At 42.0% G+C, this 23,873-nt stretch overlaps 1 protein-coding gene across 1 annotated transcript; it reads left to right on the plus strand.

Moving 5' to 3' along the window:
* Positions 1–1,965: 1,965 nt before the first annotated feature.
* On the plus strand, positions 1,966–22,881 carry ATP6V1G3 (ATPase H+ transporting V1 subunit G3). The gene is made up of 3 exons (XM_005897230.2): positions 1,966–2,145; positions 13,357–13,457; positions 22,708–22,881. The coding sequence occupies exons 1-3, from the start codon at positions 2,064–2,066 to the stop codon at positions 22,879–22,881; spliced, it is 357 nt and encodes a 118-aa protein (XP_005897292.2). The 5' UTR covers positions 1,966–2,063.
* Positions 22,882–23,873: the final 992 nt, after the last annotated feature.

The following is a 23,873-nucleotide window of genomic DNA, read 5'->3' on the forward strand; positions in this document are numbered from 1 at the left end:
AATGCACACATCTCACTTTGTCTTTTTTTTTTTTTTTTTGGCCAATGACCTATTACCTGTTGCTCATTTTATATTTATTTTAGACTATAAAAATGACATTAGACAAAAAGCAAACTCAAGCAATTTTCTTACTCAAGTTCAAAATGGGTCAAAATGCAGCAGAGACAACTCACATCATCAGCAACACATATGGCCCAGGAACTGCTAAGGAACGGGCAATGCAGTGGTGGCTCAAGGAGTTTTGCAAAAGAGATGAGAGCCTTGAAGATGAGGAGCGTAGCAACCGGCCATTGGAAGTTGATAATGACTAATGAAGAGGATCATCGAAGCTGATCCTCTTACAACCATATGAGAAGTTGCCCAAGAACTCAGCGTCAACCATTCTATGGTCATTCAGCATTTGGAACAAATAGGAAAGGTGCAAAAGCTCGTTAAGTGGGTGTCTCAAGAGCTGACCACAAATCAGAAAAATTGTCATTTTGAAGTGTCATCTTCTCTTATTCTACACAACAATAAACCATTTCTTGATCGGATTGGGATGTGAGACAAAAAGTGGGATTTTATATGAGATCATGGTCACTCTTTGGTGGTCTGCTGCCAGTCTGACCCACCACCACTTTCTGAATCCTGGGAAAACCATTCCAGCTGAGAAGGATGCTCACCAAACACATGAAATGCTCCGAAAACTGCAGCGCCTGCAGCCGGCATCGGTCAGCAGAAAGGGCCCAACTCTTCTCCACAGCAACGCCCAGCTGCACGTCACACAACCAATGCTTCAGAAGTTGAACAAATTGGACCAACATGTTTTGCCTCATTCACCATATTCACCGCACCGCTCGCCAACGGACAACCAGTCCTTCAAACATCTCAAAAACTTTTTGCAGGGAAAATGGCTTCCACAACTATCAGGAGGCAAAAAGTGCTTTCCAAGAGGCTGTCGAATCCCAAAGCGTGGACTTTTATGCTACAGGAATGAACAGTCTTATTTCTCATTGGCAGAAATGTGTTGATTGTGATGGTTCTTATTTTGATTAATGAAGATACATTTGAACCTAGTTATAATGATTTAAAATTAATGGTCTAACCATGATTACATCTGTACCAACCTAATAACAAATTCAATGAAGACTTTAGGAATGGTCCAGATCAAAAGAAAAAAAATCTTAAAGAAAAAGAAGTTGTCATTACTACAAAATGCAGTTGCCATATGACCCAGCAATCCCACTCCTGGACATATATCCAGACAAAACTATAATTCAAAAGGTACATTCATCCCTATGTTTAGAGAAGCAGTATGTACGATGTCCAAGACCTAGAAGTAACCTAAATCCACCAACAGAGGAATGAATGAAAAAGATGCGGTACATATATACAATGGAATATTACTCAGCATAACAAAGAATGAAATAATGCCATTTGTAGCAACATGAATAGACCTAGAGATTATCACACTAAGTAGGTCCGAAAGAGAAAGACAAATACCATATGTCATCACTTACACATGGAATCTAAAATATGACACAATGAACTTATCTATGAAATAGAAACAGGGATAGAGAACAGATTTGTGGTTGCTGGGGATTGGGGGAAAGGAGGATGAATTTGTCCCAAGCAGATAATCGAATCATTAGAAACAAGTAAAGGAAGAGACCTAAAACTGGAACCACAGGGACAAAGAACAAAGAAAAATCTTGTTTTAAGTTAAGTTGGAAGAAAAATGTCATAAATAAGTCAATATTCCTTGGAAGGTGAGGGATGCTGATCTCCCTACAGATATTTTATTCATTCTTTGTAAGCAAACACAGCACCCCCTTGAAAGTGTTCTTAATTCACAGAAAAGAGCTAAAGTTGATGCAACTACGTTCTCAGCCTCCTTAACTTGCTTTTCTGGATTCCACCCTTGGCCTCTCCTTGGAGTCCAGTAGCCCACACCTCAGGTCACTTTGGAAGCAACAGCTGTGCTTGTTGACACAACAGTGTGAGCTCTGAGCTGATTTCTCTAAGGACAAACAGAGCCAGCCCTTCCCAGAGTCGCAGAAGCTGCCTGACCTGCAGCCGCTGCCATGACCAGCCAGTCACAGGGGATCCACCAGCTCCTTCAGGCAGAGAAGAGAGCCAAGGACAAGCTCGAGGAAGCCAAGAAGAGTAAGTCTCTTCCATTCCGTCTGATATGTCCGGGGCAAGAGACACAGGGTCCATCCCTGGGTCGGGAAGATCCCTGGGAGTAAGATACAGCAACCCACTCCAGTATTCTCGGCTGGAGAATCCCATGGACAGAGGAGCCTGGTGGGCTCCAGTCCATGGGGTCGCAGAGAGACGCGACTGAGCACGCGCCTTCTCTGTCACAAAATGGGATGAGGGGAGTGCAGCAGGGTGGGCGCGCACAGATCTCGGGGGCGGGGGAGATGCCGATGAAATCCTGGTCCCACCACGCTCCCTGGGAGAGGCTGGCCGCTTCTCAGAAACTACCCACGTGTCTGTGTCCCACCACTGTAGTGGGGATGGGCTTCTCGGCTCAGATCTTTAGGACCGGTCACGACCTAAGGGGGATGGTTAAGGGCACTGAAGTCACGGAGGCTTAAGCTTTGCCTCTGAGCTTCCTCCACGGCGCTACAGCTCAGAGTCTCAATACTGTGCCATGGTTCCGAGACGGACAACCGGAACTCCCTGGCCGTCCCGGGGCGCAGCCCTTGGTTGGGGAACTAAGATCTCACGAGTTCTGGGGCATGATCAAGAAGAAAAAAAAAAAAGGACGACTTCCAGACTGAATCTACTTAATAGGGGGTGAATTTCCGCAAGTGACTTATCCTCTGTAAGCTTCGGTTTCTGTTCCTGTAAAATTGTGATCATAACAGCTCATGGCTCATTCTCCTCCCTCTCTGGATGGCTTTTCATTTCCAATGTTCAAAAATTTTTGTTTGTTGGTTAGTCACTTCAGTCATATCTGACTCTTTGTGACCCCATGGACCGTAACCCACCAGACTCCTCTGTCCATGGGATTCTCCAGGCATGAACACTGCAGTGGGTTGCCATTCCTTTCTCCAGGGGGATGTTCCTGACCCAGGGGTCAAACCCGCACTGGGTCTCTGAGTCTTTTGCTTCTCCTGCATTGTCAGGGGGAGTCTTTACCACTGAGACATCTTTAAAAATATTTCCACTTAATTCTCATTTGCTAACGTTCTTGCTATTTAGTCATGCATCTGTTTAATTACATGTAGGATATCCTCATTAAACCTGTATCTCCTTCCTCTTCTCTTTGCTATTCACAACAACCATATGAATTAGGTATTACTATTATTTCCATTTCATGTATGTGGAAACTGAGAGTCCATAATTTGCCATAATATTTTTTGAAAAATAGAAAAATTCATCCAGGTACCATGATTGAAGCATATCTTGTTTACTCCTCACACCAACTTATTTTGCAAAAAGGAGAACATGACCCCGAGAGAAATCATGCTGGTTGCTCAAGGTCACAGAGGATAAATTGTAGAGACAGACCTGGATGGGGTCTGAGTGCCCAGGCACAGTCTTCACGGTACAAAATGTACTTGATTTTTATAATGAATGAACTAACATTGAAGATCTCTGACCCACTCGGGTTCCCTGATCTCTTTTTCGCACTCCTCCATTTCCAATCACATCGCCACTTAATCTGTCACAGAGAGGGTCACTACCTTCCTCCTAATTACACGCCCTGTCCTTGCGGCAATTAGAGTCTAAGTCTTGCAGATTACGATAGAGTCTTAAAACCATTGCTTATACATGAAGTGATAGGAAGAGGGTGGGTCTGGCTTCAATATGCTCAATGAAAGGCAGGCGCAGGACACTGCAATGAGAGAGAGAGACAGAGAGAGGGAGAGGGAAGGAGGGAGACAGAGAGAAAGGGAGAGAGAGAGACAGAGAGAGGGAGAGGGAGGGAGTGGGAGGGAGAGGGAGAGAGGGAGGCAAGGTCAGGCACCCCTCAGTCCCTGGGGGTTTTCGACCACAGGTAAAATAATTTTCCTTTCTTAAGGTAAATTGATTTCCTGAGCACTCAGCCATGTGGGCACCAACAACAAAAAGAGAAAAAGCCCCATGGAGGAGCTGGAAGAGGAAAGGAGGCTGAGAGCGAGTGAGGTCAGCCTGACCCACCTCTCCACTCCTGTTTCTGCAGGAGACCCAGCCGGGACTGGCCTGCTGGTGTGTGGTTAGGGTGCCACACTTCCAGTGCAGGGGCGTGGGTTCCAGCCTTGGTCAGGGAACCAAAAATAAAATTCTTTTAAAAAAAAAAGTTTAACTAAAAATAAAATTTTTAAAAACATGACCAAGGATAGCAAAATGGTATAAATGCGGAGCAACTGTTTGGAAAACAAAGTTGCCCAGGACTTGCTGGCTGAAACAGTGTAGAAAATCTGCTTATCTTTTATTCAAGTTTCTTTACCACATTTAAACTTTCCAGAACAGAAGACCAGCTTATTTAAGACTTAATAATTATGTTACCTTTGCTTTCCCTTGTAGAAGAAACAAAACAATAATCAAATACACAAACAATATTATCAATAAACAATAAGGCCCTACTGTGTAGCACAGAAAGCTATATTCAGTACCCTATAATAAACATAATGGAAAAGAATATTTTTAAAAAGAATGTATATGTGTGTATAACTGAATCACTTTCCTGTTCAGCAGAAATCAATACAACATTGTAAATCACCTATCCTTCAATTAAAAAAAAAGACAAATCAAAAAATAAAATAAAGAATATCATCATAGGATCCAAATGTTTTTTACCAATTATTTCTCATTTTTCAATGTCATTAGAGAAGCCTAATGATCATGCAAGTTGTTTGGAGGTGAGAACCACTCTAAAGGATCTAACCTCAGATTTCATAATAAAGATAAAAGCCAAACCTCTTTTCCTTTCCTCTAGTAAACATGCTGCCTTTGGGCAATCATCCCTCAGAAGTCAGTACTGGAAAATCCATACCGTATTCTTCTTATGCAAAATGTTAATTTTGTTTACCAGTCACTTAAAGTATTTGTGTACTTTTTTTTTTTCTTACTCTTTGTTCAGAAGTAGTCAAGCAAATATCAGTCAGTAATAGTAAATACTCTGACCTTAAAAACCATTTTGGAAAATGTTTGTGAATGTTTTTTCAACCAATAACCTCTGCTCTCTGCACACACACAATTTTTTTTTTAATTTACTTATTTTTTGATTGAAGGATAAACGCTTTACAGAATTTTGTTTTCTGTCAAACCGCAACATGAATCAGCCACAGGTGTACATAATATCCCCTCCCTTTTGAACCTCCCTCCCATCTCCCTCCCCACCCCACCCCTCTGGGCTGATACAGAGGCCCTGTTTGTGCACTCAGCTTTTTAAGCGAATATTTGTTTGTCTGTCTGGCTGCAGCAGGGGTTGGCCCTGGCATGTGGGACCTCCCATGTTCGTGGCAGCAAGTCGGCTCTAGCGTCCTGCCCAGGGATCAAAGCTGGGCCCCTGCATTGACAGCACAGAGTCTTAGCCCCTGGGCCACCAGGGGAGTCCCCGCCCCCCACTTTATAAAGGGTATCTGTCTTCTTCCTCAAAGAGCATGGGCCCTGAGGACGGTTTTCACTGGGTAAGGCCGGTTTTCTTGCTCAGCTATAACTGAGCATTGTATTCCCTTCACAAATAGGCCAAGGTACCCTGGATAGCTTGTCTTGTATTTCACTGTTCTTTTATTTCATTCATTTATTTATTCAGTTCAATTGCATCTTTGATCAGAATTAGAATAAAAAATTCAAGGTACTATTATCAACAGGAGGAATAAGGACTTGTGTCTTTGGAAATATGATTTTTTTACTTTAAGCTTGACGTTTTATAAGAGCACTATTTATCTCACTGGAGAAGGCAGTGGCATCCCACTCCAGTACTCTTGCCTGGAAAATCCCATGGATGGAGGAGCCTGGTGGGCTGCAGTCCATGGGGTCGCTAAGAGTCGGACACGACTGAGCGACTTCACTTTCACTTTTCACTTTCATGCATTGGAGAAGGAAATGGCAACCCACTCCAGTGTTCTTGCCTGGAGAATCCCAGGGACGAGGGAGCCTGGTGGGCTGCCGTCTATGGGGTCACACAGAGTCGGACACGACTGAAGTGACTTAGCAGCATTTATCTCACTTACACGCATTGCAGACTCAGAGATGGAGACATCTGTAAGGATGGTAACCAGACAGTGTGGGCTGAGCCTTGGGCAGGCGGGGTGGTGTTGGGCAGGTCCATGTTCCATGAAGTCCCACTGAATTACACTTTACGAGTATGTGACTGCTCAGTCGTGTCTGACTCTTAAAGATCCCACAGACTGTAGCCCACCAGGCTCCTCTGTCCATGGGATTCTCCAGACAAGAATACTGGAGTGGGTTGTGATGCCCTCCTCCAGGGGAATGATACTTTTGCAAAATAAATAATTTAAATATTTCTACTTCTTCCTTAGATAACACATCAGCGAGTACAATAATACAGACTTGTTCGGATGGCTTGCCATGAGTTTTTCTGTAATTGCTTATTTGTTTTCTCAGTATACAGATATTCCAAATTTATTTCAACAAGCATCTTGACTTAATCAATTTTTTTCATGATGCAAGTGAGTGTTCTGATTTAGGGAGACATGAATTCTACTTAACTAATAAAACAAAAAATGTTGCAGTAGAAATTCATGGCCCTGTTTTGCATGTTTTGTAAGCTTGTAAATGCTTCCTTTTACTTTATAGTCCACAGACTAATGGGGTATTTGTAAGTATATTGGACTTTGATATCTTCGAGTGGGTCGTGTTAAAATAATAACCATACAACATTTTCATCTATTAAAAACATTTGGTTATATTCCATCTAGGATCTACATAAAACTACATATAATATATATATATATATATATATATTTTAACAAGGAAAGAACAAGTTAAAGGAAAAGTAAAGGAATTACAAGCAGGCAGAGGAATGAAAGGAGACGTGACGACCAGCAGAGAAGCAGCGCTCCAGCAGTCACAGGCCCCGGTAGAGAAACGCTGCTTTGCTTTCTGGGTTGCTTACTACTGTTTGCGGTAGGTGAGCAGAATCGGCGTTCTTTGAACCAGCATGGTTATATCATAATATTAACAACCCTGTCAAAGCCAGGAGAGATTTTTTTTCTCTCCTTTTATGTGGTAGAGCTTCCCAGGTGGCACGGTGGTAAAGAATCTGCCTGCCAAAGCAGGTTTGATCCCTTAGAGAAGGAAACGGAAACCCACCCCAGTATTCTTGCCTGGGAAAGCCCATGGACAGAGGAACCTGGTGGGCTTCAGTCCCTGGGGTCACACACACACACACACACACACACACACGGTAAAACAATAAAAATGTTATTAGTAACAGATAGAAATCTCCAAACACTCCCAAAGTGCCCTTCCTGTTTATACCAAATCAAGGTGACCCCTGCTCTGTTCATGCCTATTTTTTTTTCATTTGGATACTTACTCTTTCTACCACACTCAACTACCTGACTTTGCTTCCACTGCTCAGCAACTGTTGTTTCTCCGAGCCTTAGCTTCCCAGGACTCCTGTATCCAGTCACCCCACACAGGGTGGCTGACAGCAACAGAAATGTGTTAACCTCCAGGTCTGGCGGCCAGAGTCCAGACACAAGCTGCTGGGGGTGGGGCAGTCCTTTCTCAAGGGTCTCGGGGAGGACCTTTGCCCCGCTTGTCTCCCAGCTTCTGCTGATGGCCAGCAGCCCTTGCCTTCCCGTGGCCGGGAGCCGCGTCCTTCTAACATGCCTCTGCAATCAGGCGGCCGTCGCTGTGTGTCTGCTCTGTGTCCCTAGGCCTCTGTGTCCAAACTCCCTCTCCTTTCTTGTTTTCTAGGTTTTGTTTTTGATGTGAGCCCTTTTTAAGTCTTTACTGAGTTTGTTACAATATGATTTCTGTTGTTTTTTCTGGGGGGGGGGTGCGGCATGAGGCCTGTGAGATCTGAGCGCCCCACCTAGAGATGAAACCTGCAGCCCTGCCTTGGAAGGCACAGTGCTGACCATTGGGCCACAGGGAAGCCTCTCCTCTCCTTGTAAGGATGCCAGTCCTAGATAGAGGGCGCATCTTAATCCAGCATGACCTCATCTCAACGTGATTACATCCACAAAACCCTTCTTTCCAAGAGAGGTCACATTCGCAGGTACCAAATGTAAACAGACTTTCAAGATGTGTAAACACAATCCAACATCTGCTGGTTGTCAGCTTCACTTGACAGTCCTGTGTCCTTATCTTCTTTGTCTGTTTTTGTATGCCTCGAACTTCTGTATGCCTTGAATCTACATTTTAAAAATTCCCTTTGCTCTGGAAACTCTAATCAGAACTTTGTCCCTCCAGCTCCGTCAGAGTTCCCTCTTGTCAAAACCAGCAAAGTTGCTAAACCCAACTAATGAACAATCTCAGTCACAACTGAATTCTTCTTTCATCTCTGAAACCCTCCCTTTACTGGCCTCCGCAACCCTGCTCTCAGGCTTGAATTTCTGTCATTTTGCCAGTCTCTAGAGTGGGGGCCCCACCTGGGACGTGTCCTCTTCCGTATCCACAGACGCTTCCTAAGAGATTACATCTAATTCTGTGACTTTAAATCTTGGCTCCGTGCTGATAATTCTCAAATTTTACGTCTCCAGCCTGGCCTGTTTCCCTGATCTCAAGATTTATATAAACATCAGCCTTCTCCCGATCTCCGCTAGATGTTTACTGGGTGTCACAATTAAACTGCCCGCTTGACTTTGCCCCAGAATAAAATGTTGAAGCCAGCATCGGCTCACGTGTCCATCCCGTTTATTCCTCAACTCTCTTCAAAGGATATGTAACTCCTTGCTAATTAATTCCACGGCTGCTTTGCTATTGCCGCTCATTGTAGACATTTGTCTGAACCATTGGGGTAAGTTTCAGACCCATCTTCCTGCTTCTCCCTTGCCCCTACAATCTGTTTTAGTCACACCAGCTAAAGAAATTCGTGTAAACCAGAAGTAGTAGAACGCCACATCTTGGCTAAAAACCCTTTGCGGCTTTAGCATCTCAAGGACCCAAGTCTTTACCCTCCTCGTGAGCTCTCTGTGCCCTGGCTTCTGCTGCCTCTCTGACGTCATCTAACACTCACCCGTTCTGCTCTCTCTGACCTGAGGCCCGCCATGAGGAGGCCTTTACTGTTCCTTCAACAGGTCAAGTAGCGTTCCCGCTCAGGGTCTTCGTGTCTACTATTCCCTCTGCCTGGAATGCTCTTCCCGTCCAGGTATTTGCATGGCCAATAATATTTCTCGAGGTCCCTGCTCATGTATCTCATCCTCTGAGAGGCTTGCCTTGTCTGTGTTAGCACCCACCCCTCTCGCTGACCCTTAGGTGCCTGTGCTCTCCTGCATGGTACTCGTCATCTTTGCCGTACTATATCCTCACTGTCTCTTTTCTGTCTCTGCCTCCCCCCATCACATTACACAGATCTGCTTGTGGCTTTCGCTGCTGTATCAACAAGACCCAGAAGAGTGGGCGACATAGCGGACAGACAGTAGTACTGGTGGGCTAAACGTCTCTTATTTCCACTCCAGGGAACGTGTGTTGGCCACCTTGTTGGTTTTGGTTTTGTTTGTTTGTTTGTTTTTATATTGGAGTATAGTTGATTAACAATGCTGTGCTAGCTTCAGGTATAAAGCAAAGCGATTCAATTATATCTATACAAGCGTCCATTCTTTTTCAAATTATTTTCCCATTTAGATTATTACAGAATACTTTTTTTTAACTTTTTACTTTTTAATTGGGCTATAGCAAATTAACAATGCAATAGTTTCCAAGTGAACAGTGAAGAGACTCAGCCATCCATGTACATGTATCCATTCCCCCCCGAACTCCCCTCCCATGAAGGCTGCCACATAACATTGAGCAGAGTTCCCTGTGCTGTACAGCAGGTCCTTACTGGGTATCATTTCAAATATAGCAGTGTGGACATGTCCATCCCACTCTCCCAACCTCTTCCTCCCACCCTTTGCTCCTGGTAACCCTAAATTAGTTCTCTAAGTCTGTGAATGTTCCTGTTTTGTAAATAAGTCACTAGTATCAATTTTTTAGATTCTGCATTTAAGCGATATCTTTGGCTACTTGTCTTTCTGAAGGTGGTGTAATTTTAAAATCGGGAAACCTCCTGCACAGAGACCCCAGCAAGAGGTTAACAGGAGCAGATCTGAGGCGCTCATTTTGCTTCGCCTCCGATGAGACAGCCGGCCTGAGGCTCCCCACTTCTTGCCCTGGATGCAATCAGGCGGAACATATGCCGGCTCTCCCGGCAGCAGCTGCCCAGTCCTTCCAGAAAACTGCCGTGCAAGCAGCCATCTCCCCGCGGCTCTCCTCTTTAATTGAATGAGAACCAGCGGGTGACCGGTGCCATGCGGGGGAATCAGACGCACTCTCGCTTGTCGCTGTGGGATGGAGCTAGTGTGTGGCCTCTTAAGTGGAGTCCTGGATGCTTCTGGGGGCAGGGCACTTGGAGAGCTTCTTACTAGCATCATTTCTATGTGCTAGAGTCATGACTTTGAGACCAGTATTTTCACCTAAGATGCAATTAACATAGAGAGTCATGACGTTTCATGTGCTCGATTGGATAAAACCGGATCCTGCAACCCATCACTATGTATCCTGCAATCCACCCTAAGAAAATGTTGCCACACCTTAAATACATTTTTCTCCTAATGTCAGTCATGAGCAGTGATAAGAAAGTGGGCTGGGGATCCCAGAAGAGCCTACCTTGCCCACATATCATCTATTTGTTCTATGGATGATCCATGTCCAATTGCCACCAAATGGCTAGAACTATAGAGAATGGAAAAAGTCTGTAGATGCAAAATGGGGAGGAGTGTTAATTAAGCATTGCGGTGAATGTTCCAGTAAGTCTCAAGCCTTAGAAGAGCAGTCATGTTCAGGAGGCCTTGGCTTTTACAGAGAATTTAGAAGAAAGTATCTGTTCTGAAGGAGGTCTGCTCAGTCCCACTCAGGTGAAACAGTCAGACACATTTCAATTTATAACTCAGAGACTCTCTTTATTCCATCTGTATACAGTGACTACCAAAGCAACTTGTATATCATGGGAAGAGAAATTTACAAACCATTTACACTCAAATACATCAAAGGTACATAAAGCCAAGTAAAGCATGTACCTAGATGAGAGATAAAAGTTTATGTTAAGATTTTCTTTTAATAAAATGTTTGAAAAATAAAATAACATAAAAATTCTTTTATGCTACTTAATGAGAACATGCTTATTAACTTACTTCTTTTGAAGTATCATTGATTTACAGTGCTGTGTTAGTTTCAGTATATACATATGTGTATACATATATATACACACATACATAGACACACACACATATATGTATACATGTGTACACATGGGCTTCCCTGGTGGCTCAGGTGGTTAAGAATCCACCTGCAGTGCGGGAGGCCTGGGTTCCATCCCTGGGTTGGGAAGATCCCCTGGAGAAGGGAAAGGCTACCCACTCCAGTATTCTGGCCTAGAGAATTCCTTGGACTATATAGTCCATGAGGTCAAAAAGAATCTGACATGATTGAGTGACTTTGACAATCAAAATATATATACACACACATATATATCTGTGTACAGATCTAAATACATATATATATTCTTTTGCAGATGATTTTCCCTGATATGTTATTAGAAAATATTGAATATAGTTTCTTATGCTATACAGCTCTTGTTGTTTATATTAATATATTTATATATTTGTATATTTGTATATGTTGCTGTTGTTTAGTTCCTAACTTGTGTCTGACTCTGCGACCCTGTGGACTGTAGCCCATCAGGATTATCCTGCTGTCCATAGGATTTCCAGGCAAGGATACTGAAGTGGGTTGCCATTTCCTTCTCCAGGGGATCTTCCCCACCCAGAGATCAAACCCATGTCTCCTGCATTGCAGGTGGATTCTTTACCACTGAACCGCCTGGGAAGCCCATATTTATATTTAGTAGTGCATATGTGTTAGTCCCAAACTCCTAACTTATCCCTCTCCCCCACTGGCCCCTTTGGTAAACGTAAGTTTGTTTTCTATGTCTGAGAATACACTTATTTAGTTCAAAGTCTACACCATAGAGGGCTTCCCAGGTGGCACAGGTGGTAAAGAACGGGCCAATGCAGGAGGTGTAAGAGGCATGGGTTCCATCCCTGCGTACGGAAGATCCCCTGGAGGAGGATCCCATCCCAGTATCCTTGCCCGGAAAAATCCATGGACAGAGGATCCTGGCGGGCTTACAGTCCACACGGTCACAAAGAGTCAGATACGACGGAAGCAACTTCGCAGGCACCCACCACACGGTAAACAAACCCTTGACAAAAACCATCAACAAAAGCTTAAGAGACATTACCAGAGAAAAGGAAATATGCTGTTGGATGAGCAAAAGGATAAAGGTATGTAACTGAAATAGGCAACAGATTTGGGGAAAAGTTAATTTTAACACAGTTCAGGATTTCTTCAAAGTTTTAAAGCTCACGAAGCATGAGTATCTGAAGGCGGTGGGTGGTGAGCGACTAGCAGAGACAACTGTTTCTCTGTAACCCCCAAACTTCCTCTGGCTGTCAAACAAAGTCACGGGCTTACCTAATGATCTCCACAGCTCCGTGCTAGTCTGAAACTTTGATCTTCGTTGCTGTCTGCTGGCTTAAGGCTTACACCTTTGCTCTTAATAAAAGAAAAGAGAGCTACTTAACTAAATCTCCTCACCATTAAAAACAATTGCTTTTACAATCACTTTCAAGTCCCCCTCAGAGAAAGCTGCTACAAAAAATATCTACTTTGATGTGTTGTGGGGCTTAATCAGACTTTCTAGAGTCAACAAACTGGAAGAGAAAAATCCAATAAAATACTTTGAAAAAAAATTGTGAGTCGGTTTGATAGAGTCTGAGTAGCATGTTTGTGCACTTGGAGATCTGCCAGTATTAAATAGAATCCAGTTGGTATGGACTGAAGGATTCCTGGCAGCAAATCAGGACAGAAAATCTGACCAAATGATGTCTGCTCGAGTCAGTGACAACTAAAGTCTGTTCCCTGGCTAGTACCGCTGTGAGTAAATGGGCAGGTATTTTATTGAAACATGGACTTGTGAAAGAACGTTGTCGTGTCCCTGTTCTAAAGAATCCAATTGAAAAAAATCAGGGATTTTTCAATATCTATCATTTTTTTAATAAAGGGTGTCATCCTAGAAAGAAAAAAAAATAAAAAAGCTTAAAGAAAATGTAAGACCACATCCACATTTTTAAAAGTCAAGTTGAAAATTCCAGATGTGTTGGAAAGAAATATCACTCCTTCAGTACCCCTGTTAATTTTCAGGAAAAGTCAGGCGACTGCGCCAGGCCAAGGAGGAAGCGATGGCGGAAACTGATCAGTACAGAATGCAGCGAGATGAGGAGTTTCGACAGAAACAGGCGAAGGTGGGTATGAGAGTCAGCAACAGGGTTTGTGCAGCGTAGACTCTAAGGCATGAATGTATTCATTACTAATAAGATATTGATCCTCCTAAGTGTCACGCACAACATTGTTGTTGTTTAGTTGGAAGCCATGTCTGACTCTTTTGCCACCCCATGGACTGTAGCCCTCCAGGCTCCTCTGTCCATGGGATTTCCCAGGCAAGAATACTGGAGTGGGTTGCCATTTCCTCCTCCAGGGGATCTTCCCCACCCAGGGATCGAACCTGCGTCTCCTGTATTGGCCAGTGGATTTGTCACTGCTGAGCCACGAGGGAAGTCCGTCATGCATGATACCAGGAGAGAAAAATACACGGGACACAGCAAATAGAGTTCAACCAAGGCTAAATATGGGGCTTCCCTGGTAGCTCAGCTGGTAAAGAATCTGCCTGCAATGCGGGAGACCTGAGTTAGAAAGATCCCCTGGAAAAGGGAAAGGCCACCCACTCCAGTATTCTGGCCTGGAGAATCCCATGGACATGGAATGAGTCCCAAAGAGTTGGATACAACTGACCAAGTTTCACTTCACTTCAAGGCTGAATATCAAATAAAATCACTTTTTTTAAAAAAGACTTTTTGATATGGATGGACCATTTTTAAAGTCTTTATTGAATTTGTTACAATATTGCTTCTGTTTGATGTTTTGGGCTTTTGGCCCTGAGGCATGTAGGGTCTTAGCTCCCAAACCAGGGATCAAACCCATACCCCCTGCCTTGGAAGACAGAATCCTAATCACTTATCTCCAGCAAAGTCCCTCAAACAAATGTTACAAAATTACTGATTTTACATTTTCACTTCTGAGGCCTTTGGATTTGTCAGAGAAAGTGTCAATCAGTAGTTATTATCTAACACAGTATAGGTTAAAAATCATGTTCTCAAATATACAAGTGAATGGAATTGGTTAAAGCATCATTCCTGCTATAGATTATCGACTAATACATTTAAGTAAGAAAAAAAATCAGAGAACATTTTTTTTTTCTTGTTGCTGTCTATTAACGTTTACTGGTAGAATCAATAAAAAGTGTTGCACAGTGTTTACAACGAGCTTGTTAGGCCAAATTTCCTCTGGTGAACTCAAGATTTACAAATGATCCATGTAGACGTTGTTGTAAATGGCTGAAAAGTCTTCTGGTTTTTCCTTATGATTTCCTTTTCAATTGGCTGACTTCATTCAACAAATCTTTTACTAAAACATTAAGAAGTGCTTTTTCCTACACTAGTATTTTTAAAATATCTGCAGTTTACAGTAAAAAGTATAAGCACATGAATTTTTCTGCGCCTACTGCAGCACAGACTAAAAGAAACGATTAAGTTCCATGTGCCATAACTACAGTTTGTATGTTTTCTTTTTGCCTCAGCAAAATTATAAATAAAGCTCTGTGTAGAAGCTGGACATTGCAAGATGAACTACAAGCAGTTTGTAAATCTCTCTGTTTACAGCTTTGATTTTAGTGGCAGTTGGTACAGAACTCATGTAGGATTAGGTACATTAGATCCCACAGTAGGAAAAACTTTTCCAAGGGGCTATTTCTTAAAATAAAATGTCCTTTCTAGAATAGAGTGGGCAACTTAGCAAAAGCAACTCCTTCTTATCAAATTCAGAAAAAGAACTCATAAGATTCCAAGGACACACATGCATATACCCCTCCATGACTGGCCCCTGGGCATCTTCCCAACATCAGCTCTGAAAATGGTATGCACTTACTTTTTACTCTGAACTGCAAATATTCGTCAAATGCTAGGGTAGGAAACAGCATTGCTTTATATTTTCATGAAGGATTTATAGAGTGAAGCCAGCTAGTTGAAAAGGAAATCATAAGGAAATACCAGAAGGCTTGTTAGCAATAGACAACAATATCTACTTTGGCCACTTGTAACTTTTTTTGTCTCTACTTGCCCTGTTCTAGCCATATGTCTCCTCATTTTTCCCCAGGAGAACTAAGTCGGCAGCTGCCACCGGGCCTTTGCATACGCTATGTCCATTCTGTGGTTCTTTAATACACAGTCACCTCTCCTTGATCTCTGTGTAGGTGTTAGCTCTTCTTACTGATCACCTTGTCTAAAATAATGTCTCTGGTAAAAAAAAAAAAAAAAAAAATATATATATATATATATATATCCATTATAGTCAGAGCATTTATCACTACTGGATATATTATATACTAAAAAATTTTTTTTTTTTGCTTATTGTTTATCTTTCCTTCTGGACTGTGAGCCAAAGTGATGGGTCTTTGTTTTCTTCTCTGTTTCCTTTGATATTGGAATAGCGTCTGCTCCTCCAGAAGCATCCAACAAGTATTCACTGCACGAATGAATAACTAAGCATCTCTTCCATGGGCATCTTTTTCTTTTTGAGTTCTGTCATGCGTCTGTATACGCTCAGTCACATCTGACTCTCTGTGGCTTCATGAACTGTAGCCCACCAGGCTCCTCTGTCAATGGAACGTTCTCAGCAAGAATACTGCAGTGGGTTGCCACTTCCCTCTCCAAGGGATCTTCCTGACCCAGAGACTGAATCTGCACCTCCTGCATTGGCTGGCAGATTCTTTACTTCTGTGCCACCTGGGAAGCCCATGACGTATTAGGACCCCCCCCTCCCCCCGCCAAAAAAAATAACCATTCTTGAGGCCAATCAGCTTTTCTGATCCTGTGTGGGACATTTCTAACATATGAATTACTATTTTTTTAAGTAATTACAAAACTGACCATCATTTTAGAAAGTAGCTGGGTTTACTCCCTTGAAATATTATTTCTCCAGAAGAATCTCCTACAGTATAAATCTGGCTCGGGATATTTATTCTCTGCATCAGAGAGTCATTAAAACTCCTCATGGCTCTCATAATTAGAGCTCTAAGCCAATTTTACAGCTAGTTGATCAAAAGCTCACACAGAAAGGTCAGCATGTTTAGACCTCTGTTACCTCAAGTATATTGCAAACCAGAAGCACGGATCTTCTCTCCTGGCATGACCCCCGTATGTCAGAAAGAGAGCTAGTCCGCTAAAGCTCACCATCATTAACCCAGGGCATGTAGGAGGTCTGGGAGAAGACCCAAGAAACCAGCTCTCCGCCTGCCGCTGGGGTTGCACCTTGTTGCTCCTTTTGGGGGTTGCTTTTTAGCTCTTGTTAATGTATTTTCCAATTCCCCTGACTCATCAAGAGAAACAAGTACCCCCGTGTGGGCTGTATATCAACGAATGTCTTTACAACAAAGATTTACTGACTCCTTGCTATTTTCTTATTCCTTGTTTGACTTTATCGCTTGCTAAAATTTCATACCACTCAGCAAGGAAAAGGACCAAACTTGTGAAACATACAACAGCTTGGATGATTCTAGAAAGATGCTACACTGAGAGAAAGAAGTGAAGACGCAAGTCAATCAGTCGTGTCTGTCTCTTCGTGATCCCAGGGACTGTAGCCTGCCAGGCTCCTTCTCCTCTCCAGGCCAGGATGTTGGATCCCCTGTCTCCAGGGGATCATCCCAATCCAGGGACTGAACCCAGGTCTTCTACCTTGCAGGTGGATTCTTTACCATTTGAGCCCCCGGGGAAGCCCTCTGAGCCACAAGGGAGTGAGCCATCATTTATACTGTATGATTTTATATGAACACAAAATATATATTCTATTCCATTTATATGATATACTCAAAAGACAAATCTCTAGTGATACAGTTACTTCAGCCATCCTGCAGGACTTTGGAAAAGTTCTACAAAATAGCATCTTCTAATGAGGAAAACAGTGGATTGCTACCATGGAAATACGAAGCACTGTTAATGCCAATGAACGGTGGACTGACCATGCATCTAAACAGAAGACCCAAAAACGAGTGCCTGGTCATACTGAAGACTTGTGTATCTTCAATATTCCTAAATTCATGTCCTGAAAGTGTTTTTGTTTCCTTGAAGCAGCTACAAATTGAGAATGCAAAGCTGTGTGCAGGAACTGAGCCTCTGTTGCCCTTAAACTGAAGCACAGCTTACAAAGAACTGTGTTTAATGTTGAAGGGTTTCACCAGCACTGTGGGTCCTAAGCTGTAAAGCTACCACATCAGTGTCAACACTGAAGGTTTGCAAATTCACATGGAGAAGTCCTTCAATGGCAGCCTTGGACCCAATGCACGGCTACGTATCACATGGTTACCCACTTCTATTTTATATAGTGTCCCAGTCATTCAAACAGCAGGCTTTGACCAGCAAGAGCGATCGAGCACAGGTAATAAGTCTTCTGTAACACCTGGCGATCCACTCACTGTCTGCTGTTCAACCTACATATTGAGCATCTATTATGTGCCTGACAGCGTTTGAGGCACTTCACCTCATCGGTGGCTGAGCTAACCCTTACCCTGGTCCTTGCAGAGCTCGAATTCTTTCATGTAACTCCTGTGTGGCTTAAATCAGCACTGTCTTCAGATACAAATGGAATTCTTCCCAAGGAAGACCATTTAAAATCGTATATGGAAACTTCCCTGGTGGCCCAGTGGTTGAGACTTCACCTTCCAATGCAGGGGGATCGGGTACAATCTCTGGTTGGGGATCTAAGATCCCACATGCCTCACATGGAAAAAAATAAAAAACAACAACATAAAACAGAAGCAATACTGTAATAAGTCAATAAAGACTTTTAAAATTGTCCACATTAAATTCATGTTGATGTATGGCAGAAACCATCACAATACTCTAAAGCAATTATCCTCCAATTAAAAATAAAATTTTAAAAACTATAAAAAATCTTCAAAAAAATAAAATAAAGTGGTCCGTAGTGAATCAAGGTATCATATTGTCCAGGAAATACTGCAGAAACTCAAATTATTGTGGATCAAATAAACTTAGAAATAATATTCAGTTCAGTTCAGTTCAGTTGCTCAGTTGTGTCCGACTCTTTGCGACCCCATGAATCACAGCACGCCAGGCCTCCCTGTGCATCACCAACTCCCGGAGTTCACTCAGACTCACGTCCATCAAGTCAGTGATGCCATCCAGCCATCTCATCCTCTGTCGTCCCCTTCTCCTCCTGCCCCCAATCCCTCCCAGCATCAGAGTCTTTTCCAATGAGTCAACTCTTCGCATGAGGTAGCCAAAGTACTGGAGTTTCAGCTTTAGCATCATTCCTTCCAAAGAAATCCCAGGGCTGATCTCCTTTGGAATGGACTGGTTGGATCTCCTTGCAGTCCATGGGACTCTCAAGAGTCTTCTCCAACACCACAGCTCAAAAGCATCAATTCTTTGGCACTCAGCCTTCTTCACAATCCAACTCTCATATCCATACATGACCACAGGAAAGACCATAGCCTTGACTAGACGGACCTTTGTTGGCAAAGTAATGTCTCTGCTTTTGAATATGCTATCTAGGTTGGTCATAACTTTCCTTCCAAGGAGTAAGCGTCTTTTAATTTCATGGCTGCAGTCACCATCTGCAGTGATTTTGGAGCCCCCCAAAATAAAGTCTGACACAGTTTCCACTGTTTCCCCATCTATTTCCCATGAAGTGATGGGACCAGATACCATGATCTTAGTTTTCTGAATGTTGAGCTTTAAGCCAACTTTTTCACTCTCCACTTTCACTTTCATCAAGAGGCTTTTGAGTTCCTCTTCACTTTCTGCCATAAGGGTGGTGTCATCTGCATATCTGAGGTTATTGATATTTCTCCCAGCAATCTTGATTCTAGCTTGTGCTTCTTCTAGCCCAGCGTTTCTCATGATGTACTCTGCACATAAGTTAAATAAGCAGGGTGACAATATACAGCCTTGATGTACTCCTTTTCCTATTTGGAACCAGTCTGTTGTTCCATGTCCAGTTCTAACTGTTGCTTCCTGACCTGCATACAGATTTCTCAAGAGGCAGGTCAGGTGGTCTGGTATTCCCATCTCTCTCAGAATTTTCCACAGTTTATTGTGATCCACACAGTCGCTTTACTATTATTAGTAGTAAAGTAAATAATACTTTACTAATAAGTATTTCAGCCAGGATAAAATACAGGACTTTGGGTTATTAAAAGGGTATTCCAACATTTCTGAAAGCTTAAAATGGATTATACTAATTTTAAAGTGCAAGCAACACCGTGATAAATCATAATTATTACTAATGTTTACTGTCCATCCTACAGGAAATCAGTCCTGGGTGTTCATTGGAAGGACTGATGTTGAAGCTGAAACTCCAGTTCTTTGGCCACCTGATGCGAAGAGCTGACTCATTTGAAAAGACCCTGATGCTGGGAAAGATTGAAGGCAGGAGGAGAAGGGGACGACAGAGGATGAGATGGTTGGGTGGCATCACTGACTCAATAGACATGGGTTTGGGTGGACTCCAGGAGTTGGTGATGGACAGGGAGGCCTGGCATGCTGCGGTTCATGGGGTCGCAAAGAGCCGGACACGACTGAACGACTGAACTGACTGATTACTTGCTCAGTGCTAAGCTTCTGTGCTAAATACACCTTCATAACAAACATCTTCAAAAAATTATCATATTGTCTTAACAAAGCACATTAAGAATACACCTAAGGCTGGTAGCTGTCATCTGTCATCCTATACCTACACTGTCAAAAAAGATGGTCGTTCTCAGGTAGCTACCAAGCACTTGAAGTGCAACTAGTCCAAATGAAGATATTCTATAAACAAAATACACGCCAGGTTACAGGAACTTGTTCTTCAATCATTCAGTCGTGTCTGACTCTGCGACCTCATGGACTGCAGCACCTCAGTCTTCCCTGTCCTTCCCTATCTCCCAAAGTTTGCTGAAATTTGTGTCCATTGAATCAGTGATACCATCTCTCTCATCCTCTGTTGTCCCCTTCTCCTCCTGCCTTTAATCTTTCCCAGCATCAGGGTCTTTTCCAATGAGTCAGCTCTTCACATCAGGTGACCAAATGATTGGAGCTGCAGCTTCAGCATCAGTCTTTCTAATGAATATTCAGGACTGATTTCCTCTAGGATTAACTGGTTGGATCTCCTTGCTGTCCAACAAACTCTCAAGAGTCTTCTCCAGCCCCACAGTTCGAAAGCACAAATTCTTTGGCACTCAGCCTTCTTGATGGTCCAACTCTCACATCCATGCATGACTACTGGAAAAACCATAGCTTTGACTAGATGGACCTTTTTCAGCAAAGTGATGGCTTTGCTTTTTAATACATTGCCTGGGTGTGTCATGACAAACAATAATGCAATAATTTTACATTTTATATTAAAATAATAGCATAGCTATATTGGGCTACGTACATATATTGTTCAAGCTAATTTTTCCAAATTTTTAAATACAATTGTAGAAAATTTAAAATGACATTTATGGCTCACTTTGAGGCTATTACACTTTGCACTCATAATCTGGTTGACTTTTTACAACAAACCCATCAAATGGGTGATGTTACCCTCATTTAAAAAATAAAGATTCTAAGGCTGAGATGAAATTTTCCAAAGTCTAATGGGACAGCTGCAGTAATCCAGCCTAATAATAACTATTTTAATACTTCTCCAAAGAAAAGTAGGTAATACTGTAGTTTCATAACAGTGTGTCTTTTAAATTTTTCACTACTTAAGACATTGAATTTAGTAACAGTAATTTTTTTTTGAGTTTGGTATAAAATCCAATATTGGATGTAGAGGAAATTTTTAATTTTGGTGGAACTACTTTGGTAAGTAGTTTTCTATTATTTTTCAACATCTTTGTAGCAAAAGGAAAATTTCATCCACATGTCTGTGCTTCTTGTGTACTCACTTATCAAAAGGTTATTTTATAAAAGCTATTTGATGTCTTAGAAGCTATATCACTTCAAAATGATTTTGTTTGAACTAGAAAGACCCAGTTGCCTGAACTGTAAACAGAAAAGAACTTGAACCTGATGCCTCAGTGACATTTGATTTCAAGTTTGGGACCCAGAAAGATCATTCGGATCCTAGAATTTAGAACAGTCTAACAACCTTGAGGTAGAAGGCAATCATTAGTGGAGTCTCCTGCTAAATTAAATGCATGCTTTCCCCAAACACTCAGGGAAGAGGAAAACAAACACACAAAAACCAGCTGTATTGCCTTCACAACTCCCTGCTCAAGAAAGGCTGAGTTTACAGAGGAGACCAATTAGGAGCTGACTGTTGGCTTTAGCAAAGGATAATCGTACAAATCCTACAAATCTAACTCCGCTGGTAAAATTATCTTTTTGCTTTTTCATACTATTCATGGAAATTGTATTTCAATCATATCATTACTTGACAGAGAAGCTGAGAGAGAGGAGATGATAGGAAATACTGGTGATCACTGTTAGTGAAAAGACAATCAGCAAGATAAGTGGCACTGAGTCTAAAACCGCAAGGGACTCAGCCAACAAGTGGGACTACACTGGGGTTCATTTCTGGTCCACCCACGCCAGGTTGAAACTACTGAAGTCAAAAATGCATTGAATATGCCCACTCTACCCATGGGCTTCCCAGGTGGCTCACTGTTAAAAAAATCCGACGTCAATGCAGGAGACATGGGTTCAGTCTCTGTGTCGGGAAGATCTTCTGGAGGAGGAAATGGCAACCAACTCCAGTATCCTTGTCAGGAGAATCCCATGAATTGAAGAATCTCGTAGGCTATGGTCCATAGCGTTGCAGAGAGTTGGACACGACTGAGTGTCTGAACACACACAATAAATGATATATCTGGGCTTGTGAAGGCATCTTATGGGGCATATTGTGGCTGTATATTCCTAAAAAAACAGATTTAAAGAGTCTAGATAATTTATTTTAAAAATTCACAAACCAATTATTTGCTCTTTTAAGACCAGCAATAATGGGTTTAATGATGTCTTTCAACTTTATTTGCCAGACTTATAATTCAGAAAGTAAGACACAGGAACTCTGTGGAAACTATCATAAATACATGAAAAAAAACTTCTGAGCATGGTATTAATATAATGATTGTGAACTTGCCCTCAATTTGTACTGTGTGAAGGTCAACTTAGAAGTCACCTGCTGTGGCCAGCTTCTTTTTTTTTTTTAATAGTTGATTTACAATACAGCTTCAGTTGTACAGGATAGTGATTCAGCTTTGACCTTTTTTGCAGATTATATATTTTTTAGAAAAGTCTATCAATCCCACTCACAGCATTGGTGACCTTATCCATTCTCTGAAAAAATTCTGTAAAAATAATGCATAATGCAAATGATAATCCAAACTGAATTTAACTTACAAAACAAGTAAATTTTAATATGATGTACAGTGTAGTGAATTCTGTTTTATTTTGGTAGATAATGGGCTCTCAGAGTAATGTCTTAGAAGAAATAGAAGTTCAAACCCTAGGGAAGATAAAAGAACTGAATGCAAGCTACAGCATGTCCATGGAAGGTGTGATCAATGAGCTTTTAAGCATCGTCTGTGACGTGAAACCGGAAATCCATGTGAACTACAGAATCACCGCCTAAATGTGCATCTGATTGCTCAATAAATACTGTTTCCATGCCACCTGGTTGTTTATGGCTTCCTGTTTGTATTAAGAGATTTGAAATGTACATCTTACATTTACTACACATCTACAGATTCTCATGTGAAGTAATTCACACATGAATACTGAATTTAAAAGCAAACCAACAAAAAGTTGCCATAGCTTTCCTGGTAATAGGTGTGACCTTCTCTTCTAATTTGGGCTAAGCCAAGAATGCAGAGTTAACATGTTTTTGACACATGAGCAAAAGCATGGATTTGGCCATTTTTAGCGGGTGTGGGTTTTTTGTTTTTCTGATTTCGTCCCCTCTTTATCAGCTTAGAAAATGTGTTCTTAGTTGTGGTTGTTGAAAGGTCATTTTTAAGGGAGATAGAATCATGACTCTAATATTGGTATAAAATTATTATATGTTAAGGATTTTATTTAACTCATTAATCAATGAGGAAACCAGTAAGATGTTATCATTAGCTCAAAGAATAAGACCTTCATAGATAGAAAGAGAGATGATAAGACAGACACACACACACGTACACATACATAAAGAGGAATGGGCTCTATAACTATCCTCTCTGCCTAATCTCAACTAGGGAAAATATTCTTCTCTTTCAAGAAGAAAAAAAAAAAAATGACAGATGAGTTGCTAGCACACATGCTTAGGCTAAAAACAAAACAAAACAAATCAAACAACAGAGCAACAGCAACAAGAAGACCTTAAAGGAGAAACAGTAGGTTCGGGGGTGTGATGACCTGAATGTCTGTATTCCCTACCCTCAAATCCATATGCAGAAATCTAATTCCCATTGTCACGGCGTTTGGAGGTAGAACCTTGGGAGATAATCAAGTCATGAGGGTGGCACTCTTGTGAAAGGGATTAGTGGCATTATTAAAAGAGACCAGGACTTCCTTGGTGGTTCAGTGGATGAGAATCCTCCAGCCAGCGCAGGGAACAAGGTTTGATCCCTGGTCTGGGAA

Source organism: Bos mutus, chromosome 16, assembly GCF_027580195.1.
Source record: "Bos mutus isolate GX-2022 chromosome 16, NWIPB_WYAK_1.1, whole genome shotgun sequence".
Lineage (NCBI taxonomy): Eukaryota > Metazoa > Chordata > Mammalia > Artiodactyla > Bovidae > Bos > Bos mutus.